This window comes from Sciurus vulgaris, assembly GCF_902686455.1.
Source record: "Sciurus vulgaris genome assembly, chromosome: 8".
Lineage (NCBI taxonomy): Eukaryota > Metazoa > Chordata > Mammalia > Rodentia > Sciuridae > Sciurus > Sciurus vulgaris.
This window is the reverse complement of record NC_136468.1, coordinates 65275112-65293464: the sequence shown is the minus strand read 5'-3', so window position 1 is coordinate 65293464 and position 18353 is coordinate 65275112. Positions and strand designations below refer to the sequence as shown.

At 34.0% G+C, this 18353-nt stretch overlaps 1 protein-coding gene across 2 annotated transcripts in view; it reads right to left on the bottom strand.

Annotated features, from left to right (window-relative positions):
* The window catches only part of FAM185A (family with sequence similarity 185 member A), a 48640-nt gene that overhangs the window by 28352 nt on the left and 1935 nt on the right, over positions 1-18353 (bottom strand). Inside the window, exons 2-5 of one of the 2 annotated variants that reach the window (XM_079150249.1) lie at positions 16651-16760; positions 11996-12088; positions 6928-7066; positions 145-186 (exon numbers count right to left, since the gene is read on the bottom strand). In XM_079150249.1, the coding sequence (XP_079006375.1) occupies positions 145-186; positions 6928-7066; positions 11996-12088; positions 16651-16760 (384 nt within the window). The remainder of the gene's footprint in view (positions 1-144; positions 187-6927; positions 7067-11995; positions 12089-16650; positions 16761-18353) is intronic. The other variant, XM_079150250.1, reaches the window with a different exon arrangement.

Sequence of the window (18353 nt, the reverse complement as noted above, 5' to 3'; positions counted from 1 at the left end):
AAATTTCTTTGAGTGGACAAGGTCATACTGGGCTTGCCTATATTTGACTTACATGTCGGGATCATGTCAGGTTCATCAGCTAAACTGTAGGCTTTCTAGCTTAAGAAGTAGGAAAAATTTATCAACTGGCATTTCAGAACATACCTATTGTGATGTTACCCATCTTGCTTTGTATTATTATATTACCTAAAAGAGAAAAAGATAATTTTATATATTAGGGATAACCTATAAAGAAAATTGTGTTATATGGAATCCTAAAACATAGTAAAGAATCTACAATGTTATTTAATAACACTGCTCTTTTTGTTGGAAATTTTCCTCAATATTACAGATCCAGATTTAGTTGCAGTTCTGAAATATCTAGCTTTAGGCATCTATGCAAACCCAACTCCCGACCCTTAACTTTTTATAGAACAACTACAAAACAAACTTCCTGGCAATGTGGAAAAAAATTATATCTCTAAAGCCTATAAATAAAAAATTAATCAAATGTGTTTGCTACAAATTTTCATCCTAAACATCACTATTTATCAGACCACATGAAGCTGTTTTCAACCAAGTAACACTAAAATATCATGGAAAAAATTATTTATCAGGCCAATTGCCACATCTGTTTGTTAGATTAAAGTAGTTTTGAGGCCAAGACCTAAAGTGGTTTGGGATAGGAATAATGAATACATGGAGGTATAACTAACAAAAAAGCTTCAAAGCCTTTTTTCTTTCAATGAAAATACATTTTCCAGGACAAGTATAGGATACCACAACCATTCCCAGCCCCTTTCCTCTAATACCAAAAGTAGCAGGATTTTTCTTCCTATGTGTGTATATATAAGTACTTCTAGAGTCAGAAGCTCAATTCCCTTAAGATGTAAGCAATAATATTACTTCTTATGTAGTTCCAAAACTACATGAAAAAATAAATAATTTTGCCTCAGAATTAATCTAAGGTATTTTATTTCTTACATTTTGTTAATACTAACATGTATCGATATCTGGGAAAAAACAAAAAGGGCACTTGATTTATGTACTTGACTGCAAGAATCTTTCCAAATTTCCAACATTCTATCATAGTTCATGTAAATATATGAACAAGGGCTACATTTGTGTAGGAATAAAAACATGGTTTGTATGCTGCTCATAAAATATTTAAGTCTCAGAAAGTTATAAGGCTGTGAAGATCTTGTTAAATGTGTTAAATAAATATTACTTCATTGGTGTGTTCTGTATACTCTCTTCCAATTTTCAGACCTAATAAATATAGATTCACCATCACATGCAAATAGTGGGCAAAGATCATACTTCTAACATGACTTCTAATCCCTGCCTCTGACATTAATGCTCTTGTATAACCACCTTCCCTCACGTGTATGCTGAACCTTACTGATTTGCTGTTTTAAAAGAGAATAGGATAAAAATAATGGAATGTCACTTCCAAGATTAGGTAACAAAAAAGTTTTGGCTTCTGTCTTTCTAGTTCTCTCTTGGTCTTATGGAAGCCAGCTGCCATGTTGTCTCTGCCCTGTGGAAGAGGTTCATTGGGCAAGGAAACCAAAAAAGGCCCTGACCAATAAGATCTGAACTGAATTTTGCCAACAATCACAAGAGTGAGCATGGAAGCAGATTCTCCTCTGGTTGAACATTCAAATGAGCTCAGAGGGACTGGTGATTTAGCTCAGTTGATAGAGTGCTTGCCTTGCAAACACGAAGCCCTGGGTTCAATCCTCAGCAGCGCAAAAAAAAAAAAAAAAAAAAAATTAGCTCAGAGCCCTAGCAGATGACTTGATTACATCCTTGTGAGAGATATTGAGGTAAAGGACCCAGCTCAGTTCCATCCAGATTCCTGACCCACCTAATGGGACAATAAATGTTTCTTGTTTTCAATAGCTGTATTTTGGAGGACAGAGAGTAGGGAGACAGGAAAGGAAGCCTTACTATCTGTAAGGCACAATGCTAAATGCTAAGAACCTGAGGACAAATAAAACATGATCCTTCATTATGAGGAATTTATAATTAGGCAAGAATTAAAGTCAGAGACAAGGTGAGGATGCTTCAGTTAATTACTAAAAGATTACTTAATGAGATTTGTTTTAAAGCTTGGAAAGCATTTTGGGCAGAATATAAAAACAGCATGATCACTGTGATAGAAGGCTCTGATCAAGGAGTCAGACATATAAAACAGCTTAAGAATGGTGTGAAAAAAAGAAAGAGACTGTAATTCTGGAAGGTAAGGCACAGGGTCAGAAAAGGGAAGTTAGCAGTTCACTGAGACAATAGGAAAGGGTCTGAGTAAAGGAATGACATGTTCAATGTACATTTCAAGTAAACAACTGTAGCTACAGTAAGGAGGATGGATTTGAAAAAGGTGAGATTGGAGGCAAAGTTACTGTTAGAGTTGAAGCAAGAGATGAGAAGAATTTGAAACAGAAGAGAAGTATCAGAAGAAAAACGATGGAAGAGATTGAAGAAATATTTAGGTGAGCCATAAAACCTCCTAAAATTAGTGATTGATTAGATGCAGGGGGTAAGAGAGAGGAATTTAGGATACTTATAAATTTATAGCATGGGGATTTAGGTACATGGTGATACCAAAACCTGCATATGGAAATAAAGAAGGAGGATACTTTATGGATGAGGTTGGGAGGCTGGAAAAGGAGGGAAAAAATTGGGAATGTTGAGTTTCAGATGGCTGTGAAGATCCAAAGTGCTATATCTATCAAGCAGATGGATATTTAAATTGGAAGTCAGGGCTAGAAATAAAGATTTGAATCATCAAGATTCAAGCACAGTTAAGACTAAACAGTGCATCAGATGCCAAATGTTAAGAAACTACAATGGACACATGAAATCCTGGCAAATACCAACATCAAAGTGGTGGAAAGAAAAGGAATATGTAGACATTTGCAAAGGAACAATTTACATATAAGGATGACAGAGATGCTAAGCCCATTAAGTGTTATGTGCTCCTCTCTCCTTCCTTAGAATACTGACATGTTACAAATCTCACTCAGTCTCTGCAGTTAGATAAAGCCATTCCAAAACATTCTTTCTAAAGGCATATGGGCAGAAGAAATGTGTGCACTAGTAGGCCGGTTCCTGAAACTGCCTGCATGATTCCCCTGTGCACTTCCTCATGGAAGCCTTGGAGGCCACAAACTGAAGATGGCAACATCACCTTTAGGGAAGGACCTGAGTCTCTGAGTATCTCAAAGCTGAGCTGACCTGAGGACAAACACTGATGACAAATCAACATCTAACTGTGCTGAGAAATTAGAGGGAGCCCAGTAATGAGGAAAATGCTGACAAGAAATACATTTTATGCTTTTTCCTCCTTTCATGGAAGCCTTAGAAGTCATACAACTAAGATAACAGGATCTTTTTTTATGGAAGGAGTCTAGTTCCTGAATGCCAGATTGAACACTATGGAGCATCCACATTTTGTGTCAGATGTCCTAAGGTAATAATAAATGGTCCTGAATCTTAAGAAGATTACAACATAGCACAAGGTAGAGCAGTGCCAGTGTTACAGTCTGTCTGCCCAGAGGAAACATCTCTGGAGCTAGGAAGTCCTCAAAGTGATGATGGAATTTTCAGTGCAATCAAAAAAGTTCACCATGGCCATGGGTCCAAATTTGGTTGAATACTATTTAAGAACATCTCCTTAGAAAGTCAAGAAGCCATAATTTAATCTTTGCTATTTTACTAATTAATTTAGATCACAGAGTAAATAATTAGACATTTCTAAGTCTTGTTTTCCTCATATGTAAACAGCCAATTGTTCATAAAATGAGAAAGTCTGGCTGATAATGGCACTCATTACGTTTGCTTTAAAACAACCACCCATCCACCTACTGGCACAAGGGCTCCAAAGTCATCTACCTAGTAAAATCTTCCAAGAAGATAATTATTGCATTATATTTGTATAAGAAATGACTTTTTAAAACATCTATATGTTAGATTTTTTTCAGCTCAACCTGGGAAAAAAAATCAGTTTAAACTTTCCTTAGTAAAAGAAGCCAACCAAAATAAATCTTGAACAGGCAGGACTTTAACTGCATATATTCTCAAAGTTTGTTTTTTGCCAATCAAGATGTTTAGAAGTAGCAAGGTATTTTTCTGTAAAAACAAGTTTTAAGATCCCATGCCAGCTTATTTAAATATAGCCAAAATATACACCTAATTTTTGTTATATAACCACCAGTATTTAGAACAAAGAATTCACTGAAATATATATTCAGAGTTCTAGCTTGAGAAGATCCTTGGGAGACATGGCCCAATCCCAATCAAAACTCAGGAGCTACCTACAATACAGAGACTTCCTTTCACCAGCCATGACTCTACTCTTCTTACCTACCAAGACAAAGGGACTAAAAACCTTGCCTGCTCTTCTAAACCCATCCCACCCCTAAATTCCAAACTTAAATAGTATGTTCACAGAATCCCTCAGGATAAGGATGGAAAGTGAGGTGACATGGGAGAAGGGGCAAGAAACAGGCTTGTCTGAAGGATGCTTTTAAAAATAATCAAGGCCTAGGATGTGACTCAGGAGTGACTTGTATATACTGAAAAAAAAACAAAAGCAGAGTGAAGACCAAGGACTAGATGGGGAAAGCAGGGATGAACAACATGGAAGCTTTTCTAAGATTGCAAGTGGATCAAATTTTCCCTTCTCCTACGCCTGCTCACTGCTACACTAGTATTGCAAAAGAGCTGTGAGAAACAGTTAAACGACTGCTTTGCATTGAGGCAAAGGATGGCAATTGGAGATGAGGGGGGAGGTGGTATCCCAAAGGGGACAGTAGTATCTGAGAAAATAAAAAAGGACATTCAATCCTTCCGCTAGACTCTGAGTTCTTTAAGGACAGATATCATCTGCTTTAATTTGCACCCCTGGTGCCAGGAAATTCAGCACACAGTAGATGGTCAATAAAGGTGCTGAATGAAAAAACAGACTTAACTGAAGCAGAGGCTGTTACTCATCATCCAGAGTCCCCTTCACACCTGTATGCCTTATTTTCCTAGCTGCTGGATGTACTGCAGGCAGACAGCCCTTGCTATCAGCCCTCTCTGGGAGCTGTCTCAGCTGAAAAGAGTCATCTTGGCCCAGGATCACACCCCTTCCTCGGGCAGCTGGCATTTAATGACTGGGAATATAGAAGTCCAGTTCCCCTCACTCCAAGTTCATACAACTCTGGGGGACCACCCCAGCTTGTGAGCTCCCTCCTGATGTTGTTGAAACTGTATCACAGTCCAACCTCTATGGACATTGGGGTTTCTTCCTTCACAGGAAGGTTTCAAGAGCTCTCCCTAGTAAATGTGCTACACTCTAATTCCTACCTCAAGAGCATCTGCTTTCAAGGAACCCCAACCTCAGACAATAGTCCAAAAGAGGACCTAGGCTTAAACCACATATGGAAATGTATTTGACTTAATATTAAAGGTCAGTAAATATTAAAAGGTTTTATAAAAGCCAAGGAATGATCTCTCATCCCTAGAAATGTTTCTATTTCAGCTACACTGTGGTCAACAGAACAAAAGTGCAAAAAGTGTACCTGTTCCAATTTGAGTTCTTATCTATATTAAAGCAAAGAAATCACACATCAATGCATTTAGTGTAAACATGGTATAAAGCAGTGCTGAGAACGGAACTGTTTTTCCTCTGGATGTTAATCTGATTTGATAAGGAATTGTTTTTCACTAAAAGCTATTCAGTATGTCAGGTACAGTATTTTAATTAACAGAAATGTAGTGCTTATATGTTATTTTTAAAATATGAAGCTACAAATTGCAGAACTACCTAATGAGCAACTGAATAAAAAATAAATGAGTAAGTAAACAAAACCATTTGTTTTATTTGGCTACAGCTCCACTTGTACTCAAGCTATTTTGGGCTCAAATAATATTTTAACTTTGCAAGAATGGCTGAGGCTTAGTCATTAAATTAGGCTCAAGGCTCAAGAATTATTCCAAGTATATACGTACTCTTTTTTTTTTTTCTTCAAAGAATGAAAACATGATTTGTCTGTTTGCTACACAGCATGGCTAGCTCTTACCATGGTTTCAGTTACCACCAAATATCTTATACTCACTAAAATCTGGGGGGTTAGCCAGAGTGCACAGATACCAATATTCAGTTTAGTACAGAAGTGAAATTGGTAGACCATATATAGAAAAGGTTGAAGTCTAAATTTCCTGGAATACAGCCCAAAGGTATTTAGCAGATGTGTATATACTGTACTTCTTTCTGAGATAAGTGATTCTTAATTCTACCTGTATATTTTTTAGAAAACATACCTGGATTTAAATCATCTGCTCTGTGGAAACTTAAGGCAGGCTGAGTGACACCATTTGCCATATTATCTCATCATTACATTCTATCCTTTACTTTCAATAATACAAAATGACTAAGTAATAATGCCTGTCTGTAGAGACATGTTTTGGAAATTGAGAGAGGATACTTAACCAAAGAAAACTGAAAATGGTGGGGTGCTGAGGACTTCCTATCAATAGAAATGCCCATAAAGCATTTTAATTCAAATCAGTATCTCTGATACTGAGTTGCTATAATTATATTTCACCCAGATGTTTCATTAATTTTACTTTCAGCTTTCCTATTGTTAACATAAAAGGAATCACTCAAAACCCATCTTTATTTAATATTGCTTATATTTCATCTGCATATATATTCTTGTTACTCATTTTCTATTATAAGGCAATCTATTAAAAATCAGAGTAGCTTCATATATAACAGCATAATCTTCAATTTCTTGTCAAAGTAACATTAAGCTAGCTTATGAGTCATTGCATTTTTAAAAGATGGCTAGTCTATTAGAAGGTCAGTTTCCTAATCCTTATTCAACTGCAGATGTCATCTCTTAAAATTTAAGCTATGTGTAAAGTCTAAGATGTATCAGATCTTGGTCAGCTTACCATGAACACTTCCTAATGCAATATCCCCAGCAGCAGAAGACAGAAATGATGATTCTGTATAAAGATACTTGGCTTTCAGCAAACCATCTTCAGTAGATATATTAACAGAACTTCCCTGCAGTTTATCTATGGTCACAGTCTAGTAAGAGAAAGACTCATCAGTTCATTAGAAAACAAAGACTGGAAAAAAACAAAATGATACCTATGAAAATAGTGGGCAACTACATAAGAAGTTACTACGTACTTTACAACCATTTAATTGTGATTTCTTAATTCTAATTACAAGATTGTAACATGCACTCTGTGTAGAATATAGAATAGACCCAATATATATCCCTGCATTTATTTAGGGCTTCTTTCATTCTTCTTAATGTTTTATATTTTCTATGTAGCGCTCTTCTTCTTTTGTTATATTTAGTCCTATTAGATTTTTAAAATGTTTTTATTAGTGCATTATAGTTATACATAATATTGGGGTTCATTTTGACAATCATACATGCATGGAATATAATTTTTCTCCACTCAGTCCTCAATGCTTCCTCTTTCCCTCCCCTCCACTCTCCTCTGTTTCTATTCCTTTTTCTTTGGGTCTTCCTTCTATTTATTTATCGTTCTTAAAAAAATTGTGTTTTAACAGAGAAACAACATGTATCCCATTTGTTTACAATAAAAAAAATAAAAACAAAGAAAAAAAAGCAAGAATCAATTACTGGGATAGATTCAAACTAAAAAGCTTTCTCAGCAAAGGAAACTATCAGAAATGTGAAGAGAGCCTACAGAGTGGGAGAAAATCTTTGCCACTCATACTTCAGATAGAGCACTAATTTCTAGAATATATAAAGAACTCAAAAAACTCTACACCAAGAATACAAATAACCCAATCAACAAATGGGCTAAGGAAATGAACAGACACTTCACAGAAGATCTACAAGCAATCAACAGATATAGAAAAAAAAATGTGTTTTACAGATATACATAAGGGTGAAATTCACTGATGTACATTCACATGTGTACATAGCATAATTTGGTCAATTTCATTCCACAGTTCCTCCATTTGTGTTATTTACAAGGTACCTTTTAATATTTCTTTTTATCTTAATTGACTTTTGTATCTGACCTTAATCCAGTAACCACAATAAACTCACTAGTTCTAGTAATTTATCTGTATTAAGAAAAAAAACTTGGGCTGGGGTCATAACTCAGGGATAGAGGGCTTGCCTAACACGGGTGAGGCACTGGGTTCAATTCTCAGCACCACATAAAAATAAATAAATAAAATAAGGGTCCACTGACAAATAAAAAAAAAATTTAAAAAAAGAAAAAAACTTCTAGAAACAATTAGGTTATCTACAAGCAATAGCTTCATTTCCAATCCTTATATTAATACTTTCCCCCTGCTTTTTCATTCTTTTTCTTGTCTTACCACCTGGCCCTGGCCTCCAATTCAACAGTGACTAACAGGTAATATATGCAAGCAGCCATTTTTCTTATTCTTGTTCTCAGAGTAAAAACGGCATTTCAACATTGAGCATGTTTGCTATGCATGCCTCTTACTTTTTATCAAATCATGAACAGAGTCTGAATATTAACACATACTGTATCTGATTCTATTATGCTCTGATGATTTCTCTCCTTCAGTGTGTTAATGTAGTGAATATATATTATTTCTAGAACTTTTCCACTTTACTTTTCCAGTAAACAAAATGGGAGAACTTATATATTTATCCTTAGATTTCCCTAACAAAATTCAATATGTATTTATGTCTCAAATATTGCTTACAACGTAAAATGAAGCTATCTAGTTAAGGATTCCAAATCATCTTTATGGTATCTTAAAAAAATGTAAGTATTAATGTAAAACTGTTCACATACAAATTGCATCACCAGGAAGGTTTCTCGCAGTTTTGTCCAGGGACAACTTCAAGCTATACACTGGAGTATTGGAAGAAATAGCATCACTGATTTCAATACATAATACATTAGTGCCATTGATCCTAATGAGTCCTTCAAAAATTTAGTTCAAAATGTTATGTAATAAGAATTGAGTTTCAAGAACCCTGAATTTTAGAAGAAAAATAAAAGTGCAAAAAGAGAAAGAAAAGTATGTAGAGGTCTTATGGGAAGTAAATTAGAATTACTTTCTCTTCTAATTTAAAGTACACTTTCTTTTCTAAAGGACAGTTATTAAGTATACTATATACACCAACTTGCTTCTAAACTATATACTATAGTTTCTTTTTATCTAATTATGGATTGAGAGGAATTTTTACTTTGAAATTAGTTTCAATAAATCTGTCAAAAATATAGAGATATTTTACCTATAATCAGATTTGTGAGAATACAAATGTTTTATCTTCCTTGATCTTATAGTAAAGGTATAAAATTCCTGATAAAAATTATCCTTTACCTATAAAGTCTCTTCATGAAAGGTTGCTTTATGCTCAAATTATTTGAAAAATTGCTTTATGAGTAAAATTCTACAACTATTTCCACAAAGCAGGCAAAAAATCTGGCTTTTTATAGATAGTGATTTTGAGGCTGTTTTAGGGAACACCAAAAGATAAATATTGAAAAGAAATTTGAAACTTATTTGAATTGCCAAAGGGACATTTATGATTTAGACTCTCCCAACAACCAAATAAAGCTTTCGAGACACTCCTTGCAAGCATCTGGAAAATGCCAAAGATTTATATTGTTCATTAGACACTGAATATTATACTTTCTAGGAAGCTAGAAAAATACTCTGCTCTATGAAAGCAAGTGAAACCATAACAACCCCCCTTAAAATATTAATGAATCATTTCATAAAATTGCAAAGAAATTAAAAATTCCCAGAGGGCCATATGTAATACATGATACCAGATACTAACTAGAAAAATTATATTTAGGACAGTACAGTTTACAGTAAAATGCTGAGGCTTTGACTTATAGTCATTAAATGTTAATGGAAAGAAGTGTCATGAGTAGATTCTCTGAACTGTTGAGTTTGTGTTTTAATGAAAGTAGCTATTTAAAAACAGAAACAATAGCAGATCCAAAAACCAATGCCTTCCTGGACAAAGGTATTGCTATAAAATAATTTTCTTTTCTACATAAGAAGGAACATTTTTCCTAAGTTTAGATATTCTACATATATACTATATAGTTCTTACAAACAATGAAAAGTTATAAGGAAGTACTATGGGTTTGTAGTCCAGACTAAGAATGAAAGGAAAACTGACAACTATGTCACCAACTCACCCAATAGTCAGATGAAATTGATTTTTATGTTCTCTGTTAAGTTATAAAACTAAATTTAGTACACCAAAATAAATGATATAATTTTAACACAGCAACGTAACAATGCTATTGTTTATAAGCAAATACTACCATCTTTGTATTCTGAATAATAAAACAGAGGCTCAGCGAAGTAAAGTCGTAGAGCTAATAAGATTGGTCAAGTTATCATTCCTGCAATTCCTTCATCTTTATCATTAACAGGGCAAGCATTATAGAGTTAGCTATGTGTTAGATAGTAAGTACTCTACCTGGATTAACTCGATTCTCATAACAACCTTGAGTTAGGTTCATTAGTAACTTGACTGAGTTACGGAGGCTAAACCAGAATTCAAACACAGGTAGTTTGATTCTCAATTTTGTGCTCTTAACCAATTCCCTACGCCGCCGCTCAAATATCCAAGGCACATATCTATGAAAGTTGTATATTAAAAGTTAATGAATTTCTTATTTATTTTTATATGTTCTTTTTAAAAAGCTGCAAGCTTAGGAATATGCTTTATAAATTAACACTACATGTAAAAAAAGTAGAAAAAATCTAGACCAAATCTTTGGATGTATAAGTCAATCAGGCAAGAAGCAAAATAGTATAATAGGAAGTAGAAATAAATGACTCAATAAGCCATGAAAGTTGGAGCAAATAACTGACTGAGTGGCTAAATTATTTAAAATAGTAAATAACTGAGAGATGATTTACATATTTGATACTTTTATTTGAATGTAAATAATATTCTGGTAGCTTAGAGATCATTCCAAATAATGTTAGCCATCAATTGAAGGGCTGAACTTGAAGGAGCTGGAAAGTTATCCAATTTCCCTCTTTCACCTCTACAACCACAGTATACTGGTGAAACTAAATGCCATCTCAAAGGACTGTCATCAAGTGCCACAAAGTCTTTCAGATTTTCCTAGTTTAATTTGAAAGGCAGTTGGGTGTACTCAAATATTTGGATTTAAACAGGCTCCCACAGTTTCAAAGAGAAAGGTGATGGAAAATAACAATGGAAACAGTGCTATAATCCACTTTAGTTACACGAGCAACACTCACCCTATAAGATATGCTCACAATTACTCCCCTCCAACTATGGAAGAATAAAGCTGGCTATGAAATTTAGCGAATTTGTACAAAGATCAGTGCAAACTGTAAAAGTCAGAAACAAAAAGAGACCAAAGTTTTTCATAAAAATTTAAAACATCATTGATCATATTTTTAAAGCATGATGATTTATACTTTCCAAAATTAGACTTGAACTCTTAATACTATTCTAAATCACAGGAAACAATAAAATATTTTTTTAAAAAACACAATCTTCCTTAAAAAAAAAAAAAAAAGTTTTTGGAAGGCAGAAAAGCTATCTAATGATGCCACCTTGTGGAAAATAATGAAGAATATTGAGTTCTAAACCTTGTTCTTCAGTTTGTCCAATGGCAAAGTAAACAGGTCTTGGAAAATACCATACACAAACAAACCTAACACATAAGAAAAAGCCCAATCCAGATACTGGTAGTATGAGATATTTTAATCCATGATCATCAAATAAAAATCTCTTCAGAATTAAAAGGTAACTAACTTTTTACTGATTATAAATAAGGACTTATAACTGTCAAAAGTATTAAGTCACAAACTAAATTTTAAATTGCATAATATTTAACCACTTCAATTCCAAATATGAATTTGAAATAAAAGTATTAAAAAGGAAATATCATAGCACCAATTTTATAGAAGCTACCCTTTTGTAAGCCAACTGGAAGCAAGACTGCAATTGCTAAAAAAAGAAAATTTCTATCTTACACTTTTATCTGATGCATGAATGTCTATATTTCCATAAATTGTCCCCAGACAGATCACTTTGCCTCCTTTTGTTTTAACATGTAGTTTTTGACTCTGAAAGACAAATACAAAAATACATATACAGAAAAAGAATAAGTTTGACTTATACTAATGAAACATTTTCAACATTTCTCTTGTATTAATAATCAAGAAACAAAAGAATCAGGAATGAAATAGAAATTCATTGTGTGGAATCATAACATCAACTGGAAGGAAATATCAACTGCTGTTAAACACCTGTACTCATAGGGAAAAAGAAGAGATATGTAAATATTCCAGTAGCTTCAGTGATGAAGGACTTGGGAGTTGAAGATCACTCTGACCAGCAAGCAAACCACCACTGAGGATGAGGATGACAACATTAATCATTGTTAATATTCATCATTATTATTAATAGTTGTCACCTACTTGGCAGTTTTCCAGTACTACAGACAACTTTACTTGCTTTATGTGAACTTTATCATTTGATCCTCACAACCACCAAGAGAGACGGGTATTCCTTTTTTCCATTTTATGGAGGAAGAAACCCAAAACTCAGCATGAGACAAGTATGGTGGCACACACCTGTGATCCCAGCTACTGGGGAGGCTGAAGCAGAAGGATTGCAAGTTTGAGGACAGACTGGGCAACTTAGCTAAACCCTATCTCCAAATAAGGGCTGGGGGGTGTGGCTCAGAAGGAGACATCTTCCTAGCAAGCACTTTCCATGTACAAGGCTCCAGGTTTTGATCCCAGTGCTGGGAAACCAATAAACAAAAACTTTATCAGGGTGACAAAATCTAAATTAACAATTAGAATCCAGCTCTGTATGATTTCAAAGTCCAATTTGGAGGAAGCCAGATTATACCTAGGGTAACAGGCCATTGTTAAACCTTGCAGCATAACACACAGCAGACTAACCCAAGTGAAAAATGTCTCCAAGCACAAATAAAACAGCAGTCACAGGTCAGTTCTCTTGCTTGCTCTCTCAAGTGCACACATGCACACACAAATTGTGTGCACCTTGATTTGCACTTGGCAATGGTGGCAAACACTACCAGTAGCCTGTCCAAATCTTCCCCACCTGCAAAGTAAAAGCAGTGTAGCTGGACCCATGATGAGATCATTTTTCAGCTTCCCTTTCCTCTTAGATTTTGCTAAGTTCTTACCAACAGGATGTTAGCAGAAATGCTGTCATTTCTAGGCTGTGTTTTAGAAGAATAGGTTTTATTCTTCTAAATAGGTTTATTCTGTGTTTATCCCCTTCCAACAGGTGAGTGCAGTTTACAACAAAGCTCTAAGAGAGAGATGGCAGAGCCAGAAGAGAGTAGAAACCAAGAATCACTGAATGGAAGACATCGCCCCACACATCCGGGCACAAGTGAGAAACTACATTTGTACCTCAGCAAATAGATGTTTGGTCTATTTTTTAGAGTAATTTACTTTCCCTCAACTCCTATATGTCTTCAGTTCTACAATTATAAAGAGAGGAAAAAAAAGATAAATAGTAGAAGTTGCAAAGGCTGAAAAACAGCAAAAGCAAAATCACCATTATGACCAGCTACTGCAGGAAAATGTCTAAATGGTAGGGATACAAAATTTCAAAACAACCATGGAGCTTCTGGTTGCCTTCCAGAGGGGGAGAATAGTTCAACTTTGGGTAAAAGAGCTCAGGAATCGATTTTAAAAATATTGAGTGAAAGAGCAAAATGAATCATTTTCAAAAGGATTTGTATTACAGATAGCATGGTTAACTTCATGCCCGCAGAGACATGAGTCTGAAGTCGAATTATATTTAATATATGTTTCATCAGGCAAATACTAAAGGATTTTCAAAAAGCAAACTCTTGTTTCAAATCAAGAGTTATTAACTGAGCTTCCATGAATTTCAAGTTTGTGAAATTTATGAAATTATAAACAAAATTTCATGTACTTGTGCATTTTTTTTCTAAGAAGACAAATCAGATTTTCCAAGAGGCCAAAGAGGCTTGAAAACACTGAGCTACTGTTATAATTTTAAGCTCATATAATAACCCCAAAATGTGAAAAATTGTAAAGATAAATAAAACCAGGTAGTGAAAATAGATATAATAGATATTTAAATCAGAAATTATTTAGAAAAGAAAATCATTACACTCTTTAAAAATGCAAATGTGTGGCATTCAATGAGCTAAGGGTTTGTTGCCTAAAAGTTTATTTACCTTAATCCCTAAGGATGCTGAATAAATGTGGTATTGTCATACGTTTTACAACAATAAAGGTAGTAAAAGCATGAAGTTAGAGACTGGGAAGATTCAAGATCAAATTTTTTAGCTATATAAACTCAAGTGAGTTCCTTAGTCTCTTAATGCCTCTTAGTTTCTTGAGAAAATGGAGATGCTTCAAGAATCAGAGGCTTAGTTGGTACATAAAAGGGACTCACGAGCAGTACTTATTATTGTTATAAATTTTATTACACAGAACTCTACATAAGACCTTAAAATAAGTGAAAGTTATATTAACAGATGATCACTAGTTCAAGATGATATTGTACCATATTAAAAACTTAAACCAAATATTTTACCAAGTGTTCTGATTTGTGAATTTAAGTCAGTTAAGTACTAAGATCTCAAGAATAATTCCCTTAACCCTTAGTACACTAGAGCATCCAAAGGCCCAGTTTTATTTGTAAGAATTTGAGTCATTTTATTTATAAGAATTGATATTTCATGATTTTTATTCTTTCTTAGAAGTCTTTCAAAAAACAAATAATTTACTTATTTTTTAAAAACAGAATTAAACTCGATCTATCTTGAAATTACTGTAACAATCCACTGAACTTTTTATAAATCTAAAATACATTATATAGGATAATAGTGTTCTTATTTTTAGTATGTCAACATTTTGCTACTTCATTCTCCTAGGAGTTATTTAATTATTATTCATGGATTATTCCCAACCATGCTATAGAGAGAAAGACAGAGACAAACATTAAAAGAATAGGAAACGAGAAGAATGATGGACTTAGCCTAGAATGTTTCTCAACTGGAGGTGATTTTCTCCCCCAGAGGACATTTGGCAATGTATGGAGATAGTTTTCCTTATCATAACCAAGGAGCATTCTTCTGGAGACCAGAGGTGGTGCGAAGCATCCTACCCTGCACAGGGCATAGCCCCACAATGAAAAATTATCTGACACAAAATTGCCAAGGCTGAGAAACCAATTTTTTTTTCTTAAGATCTTTCAGACTTATCAGATGAAAAAAATGATGACAGCAGAAATAAAGACAGCAGCATTCTAGATTCTAATTTCCAATGTGAAATTGGAAATCCCAAACTCTGAGTCTTCAGAGTATGGTATTCTACATTAGTTCTCCAAAACTTGAGTACCAACAAGTGAATAATATATTTCTAAGGACAAAAGGAACTGTGGTATTCTCATCCAGTTCATGTGTCAAGATGAGGATTTCATTGTGCAATCTTTTTACAAGAATCTGAACCAACCTGTTTTGTTAAAATGGCATGTCAAGATATTCTTAATTCATTTTATTTTATTTTATTTATTTTATTTTATTTTATTTATTTATTTATTTATTTTATTTTATTTTTTATTTTTTCATTTCATTTCATTTTATTTGTACCAGGGATTGAACCCAGGGGTGCTTAACCACTGAGTCACATCTCCAGTCCCTTTTTTAATATTTTATTTAGAGACAGAGTCTTGCTAAGTTGCTGTGGCTGGTTTGGAACTCATAATCCTCCTGCTTCCCACGCTGCTGGGACTGCAGGTATGCACCACCACACCTGGCAGATATTCTTAATTGTTTATGTTTGTACAACTAAATTTATTTAAAATGGTTCATATGTAGACCATAAAGTAGATATGCAAGTAAAGATGGATAAAAAAACTACTGATGTAAAAATAAAAATGCATCAAACTAATCATTCTAATAAGTGTTTTAGATCTAAAAATGAAAAAGTTTTACAACTATAAAGTAAAGATGACTGAGTTCACTTTAACAAAATTACCTTCAACTGACATTCACAAAAGTATTGCATTTTGACTATGCAAGTGCTAGAAGACTATGAGTTACTAGGCGCAACGATAAGCTACCTATCAGAGATGTATTTCAAATCATTTACTGTTAAGAGCAATCTAATGTTAAGAAAATTAAATATAAAAATGTTAATTATAAAATAAGATGAATTACCTGTTTTGCATAAATAGCTATTTAGTCTCTAAGTAAAAATGCTACCTGGTACATAAAAGACATGATTAAAGTAACCTAATATTTTAAGCACATTTATAGTGCATAAAAAGACTATTTCTTATTTTTAAATAAACAGAAGAAAACAACTGTGAAGACTAAAATTTCTTTAACTTAGTAAGATCTCAGAATACTAAGACCACATTCTCTGAGTTTTACTGTACAATTTGAAAAGAGATCTGAAAGAAATATGAGGTAAAACCTTGAAAGCTACAACAACATTTGTACTTTCAAAACTGAACTGCTGTCAAGGCAAAATGTTTGCGAAGAATTTCTGACAAATAAGTAAATTACAATATTCTGAAAAAACGAATGATCTCTTTAGTTTGATATTAGAGTTCACAGTTTTTTTTTTTTTTAACTGAAACAGAACTAGAAAAAGGATTATACCTTAACAGACTGTAAGATGCTGGTACCCTGTTCAGTTTCAATTTTGCAATTATCACACTGAATATTTTGAACTTTTACACAGCCAGACCCTGATGACTTGATATTCAAATCTAGAAGTAAAAAAGGAAGAAAAAAAAAAAAAGTTAGTACTAATGAGTTCCAAAGCATTTTAGTACCCCCTAGAAATTCAGCTCCTCAGTTATGTCAAGAATGTTACTGAATCTTGGGACAGAGCATCTTTGGTTAACAGTCTCTCTCTAAAATTGGCAACAGGATCAAGTACAATGGCTTTCTGCCAGTATTTGGACATAATTTCTGTTGGCCTCTATCATCTAAAAAGAGGAAGTAACATAGATGGGAAGTAAAGGAGGTAAGTGATGGCAATTCTTGTAGTTACTCATGTTTCACATGGAAGAGCATGGAAGCCTCTTAGCCCCTGAGAAACACCCCCAATAAACACACGAATGAATAATACATGAGTTAATGAGTCACTATCATAAATCATTTAAGTTGGTCAGCCTAGTCTCTCTCTTATATTCAAGAAAATTTAAAGATTCTTCTCTAAATCTCCCTCAAATTAAAACCATATTACAGGAGTAGCATGAATTAGTACATAAGATCATGACTTAGACTTCAAATCCTAACTCTGACCTTTCAAACCTAAAAAATGAGAATATAGCCATGCAGCTACATCACAAGGTATTTGAAATAATTTTTTGAAAAACTTAATTAAACAGTATTAAAACTATAAGATTGTGGAAAAAATAAGAGTGCTATTTGAAGAAAGTTTAGAAAATAATCACAGGTATCATCTTTGTCAATTTAAGGCATAACCTTAGGTATCTCTGTATAAAATAAAATAATTAAGAACACTAGTATTTAATACTTAATTCACATAAATATTGGTGATTTTCCTTAATGTAGGCTATAGAAGTAAACACTATGTTCCCCCAAATACAAACTATGGGGGGCTAATGTCACAATTTCAATAGTTTGAGCACAAAAACAGTTGCATAGCATCTCTGAAAAGGCTTAAAATAACAGCAATATTTTGGCTGAGATTGAGAATATATAAAAAGATAGTTTTACGCCACATAAACATGGATGTAAGTATAACTGCAAAATTTATTTCCCAGTAATGTTACAACATATTCCTGGATCTAAGGTGGCATAGGTTAATATGTAGTGAAGGGAAGACTCTAAAGATAATGTCATAGTTTGGATTTAAAATGTCCCCAAAGGCTCATGTATTAAACACTTGGTTCCCAGCTGGTGGTAACTAGGAGGTGGTGAAAAACTAGGATTGGTCACTGGGGTGTCCTTGAAGGGTTTATCGTGTCCCCAGTCCTTTTCTTTCTGTGTGTTTACTTCCTGGCCACAATGAGGTGAGCAGCCTTGGTCCCACCATGCCCTTCTCTGCCACAATGTTCTGCCTCACCACAAGCCCACAGCAATGGGGCCAACTGACCATGGACTGAAATCTCTGAAACCATGACCAAAATATATCTTTCCTCCTTTTAAGTTCTTGTCTCAGTTATTTTGTCACAGTGATAGAAAGATGACTGACACAGAAACTCTACCTTTGATAGGTAAGTGGAGAAACTGAAACCAGACAGTGATAGTAATGCTGCTTTCACCCTTCCACTGAAATAGCTAATAGACAAACTGAAGGAATAGTATGAAGAAAACCGAGTTATGTAGAT